The sequence below is a fragment of the Pollachius pollachius genome (assembly GCF_949987615.1).
Source record: "Pollachius pollachius genome assembly, chromosome: 4".
Classification (NCBI taxonomy): domain Eukaryota; kingdom Metazoa; phylum Chordata; class Actinopteri; order Gadiformes; family Gadidae; genus Pollachius; species Pollachius pollachius.
The window spans coordinates 14,328,715-14,331,214 of NC_136937.1; the positions used below are offsets into that span (position 1 = coordinate 14,328,715).

Genomic DNA, 2,500 nt, shown 5'->3' on the forward strand with positions numbered 1-2,500 from the left:
TGTGAAGGTCCATTCTCGTCCAAAAAAGAGGTTTCCGAAACACTTGTGTTAGTCAATCTTCCAGGGACTACCCTCTATGGTTACTTTCTTCAGTGGAAAAAGGACCACATGTGATTGAGTAACTGAATACTAGGCAGTGTTGACGACAGCACCTGATGAAACAGCATGACATTATTTTCTTCATATTGTGCCATTCTCTAGTACGACATTGAGAGCAGCAGTTTGAATTGTAATGTTGCCTTTCAACGACGGATGTAGTGTGTGCTAGCTTTAAGGACGTTTGGCCACATGTCACGAGTCTGTTGTTTGTTTTGGGTACACAACTTCATCTGCGTCAATTGTTTTTTTATACCTCGTTGATGCCAACTATCGCAAACTTTCCTGGCCATCAATTACAAGTTTTATCATCCTTGAATGGAAGATTGGGACTTGTCTTAACAGTGTTTCTCTATCACAGTCAAGACAGCACATGTACAAGTAAATAGATTAATTTTGTCGTTTTATATTCATGTGTGCATCGGAGTGTTACAGTCAAGATATCATTAAATACTTGTGTTTCTCTTAACGAGGTGGTGGGTGGACTCCAAATGTGCTCATGCCAACTTCACAGCAAAGCAGCTTGAAGCTTATGCTAATTAAATCCCAGCCATTTTAATTGAGTTCCTCACAAGCTTTTGATTAAGAACAATTGAAGCAATGACACAGGAAAGCCATCTTAATGAGCTACTTATCAGTAACTCTTTCCTTCCTGCGCCACACACAAAGAATGAAGTCATTCACCCAATGACTTTCAGAGACAGAGACAGAGCGAGAGAGACAGAGACAAAGACAGAGAGAGGGGGGAAAGAGACCGAGACACAGAGGGAGAGAGAGATGCTCACCATTTGGAGAGCAAGTCCCCCCAGGTCTCCAGGATCTTCTCAGCGCACTCTTTGGAAACGTCTCCTGAGCCGCTGAGCAGTGGTTCATCGTTATCTGGGAGACACAGAGGAGAATGTGGCGTTGAGGATGAGCAGGCACTTGGAGACTTACACAAGACAGAGCGACTCTATCAACCAACCCAGCCCACAGATAGTGGATCGGATCTTCTGGATAATTTAAGCGCCAGTTAATAACATTTCCGAAAAACATTAAAAACATTCCCTCTGGGAACCCAACCCATATTTCCCCAGATTATTTTACAATCATCTACTCTTTAAAAAGGCTGGAATGTAAAATGCTTCGAAGAAACTCCCGCTACAAGCCGGATAAATAAATAAACATCCCACATTTCGAGACTGTAAACAAACATAAGTGACATTTGAATACTAATAACCATCTATTTTTCTTTTCCGTCTATGTATTACCATGTAAACAGTTAGCAGACGCATTTATCTTTACATTTAGCTTACACATAAGGTTGAGCGCAATCACAGCAGCCGATGAAAAACTGGAGAAACTGCAAAATCTGTCATTGACGAAGTATTGAAGTTGTTGAAGACTTGTTTGTGTGTGCAGCTTACCTGCAGGCATCCCTTAGCAAGATGCCCATTCTGGAACAAACCAAGTACCCTCCTCCCCTCCCTCTTCAATCCCCCCCAACTTTTCCGAAACCCCCTGACACGCCACAGTTGTGTGTCACCTTCCTCCTCCTCGTCCTCGGGCGGGGAGGAGCCCCCGGGCCCTGTGGTGAGGGCCCCGGGGCTGGCCATGGTCTTCCTCCGCTCCCGCTCTGCCTCGCTCTCCAGGCTGAGCACCTCGTACAGGGTGTCGCTGGCCGGGCTCTTGCGCTCCTTGCGCTCCATCTGAAACCATAGGAAACAAGTCAGACTGGGTGAGGCTACAGCATATTGTATTGGTTTAACAGAACGTATGAGTTATGTTAAGGGAAATGGAACAATAAAACAACATTTTTCATCAATCGAAGTTTAGATTTCCCCTGCGGAAGTTGAAAAGCCTCAACCACATGTTGGTTCTTCACTGGTTGGAAATGACAGTAATGGCTCCTCAAATTTTTGACTTTTGAATGTATAGTTCAACATAGCTCTCTGTGTCCCTATCGTAGTTTGAGAAAATCTCTGTGTACCTGACGTGGTTTCAGATAGGTCTCCGTGTACCTGACGTAGTATCAGATAGAAGGTCTCTGTGTTGCTGACGTAGTTTCCGATAGAAGGTATCTTTGTAGCTGACGTAGTTTGAGATAGAAGGTATCTGTGTACCTGTCGTAGTTTGAGATAGGTCTCTGTCTAACCAACGTAGTTTGAGATAGGTCTCAGTTTACCTGAGGTAGTTTGAGATAGAAGGTCTCTGTGTTCCTGACATAGTTTGAGACAGGTCTTTGTATACCCGACGTAGTTTGAGATAGAAGGTCTCGGTGTACCTGTCGTAGTTTAAGATAGAAGGTTTCTGTGAACCTGACGTGGTTTGAGATGGAAGGTCTCGGTGTACCTGTCGTAGTTTGAGACGGAAGGTCTCGGTGTACCTGTCGTAGTTTGAGATAGAAGGTCTCGGTGTACCTGTC

At 44.4% G+C, this 2,500-nt stretch overlaps 1 protein-coding gene across 5 annotated transcripts in view; it reads right to left on the bottom strand.

Moving 5' to 3' along the window:
* Positions 1–2,500, bottom strand: part of rabgap1 (RAB GTPase activating protein 1) — a 70,960-nt gene that overhangs the window by 44,772 nt on the left and 23,688 nt on the right. For all 5 annotated transcript variants that reach the window (XM_079735762.1, XM_079735760.1, XM_079735763.1 and 2 more), the window contains 2 exons: positions 1,622–1,784; positions 882–975 (listed from right to left, as the gene is read on the bottom strand). In XM_079735762.1, the coding sequence (XP_079591888.1) occupies positions 882–975; positions 1,622–1,784 (257 nt within the window). The remainder of the gene's footprint in view (positions 1–881; positions 976–1,621; positions 1,785–2,500) is intronic.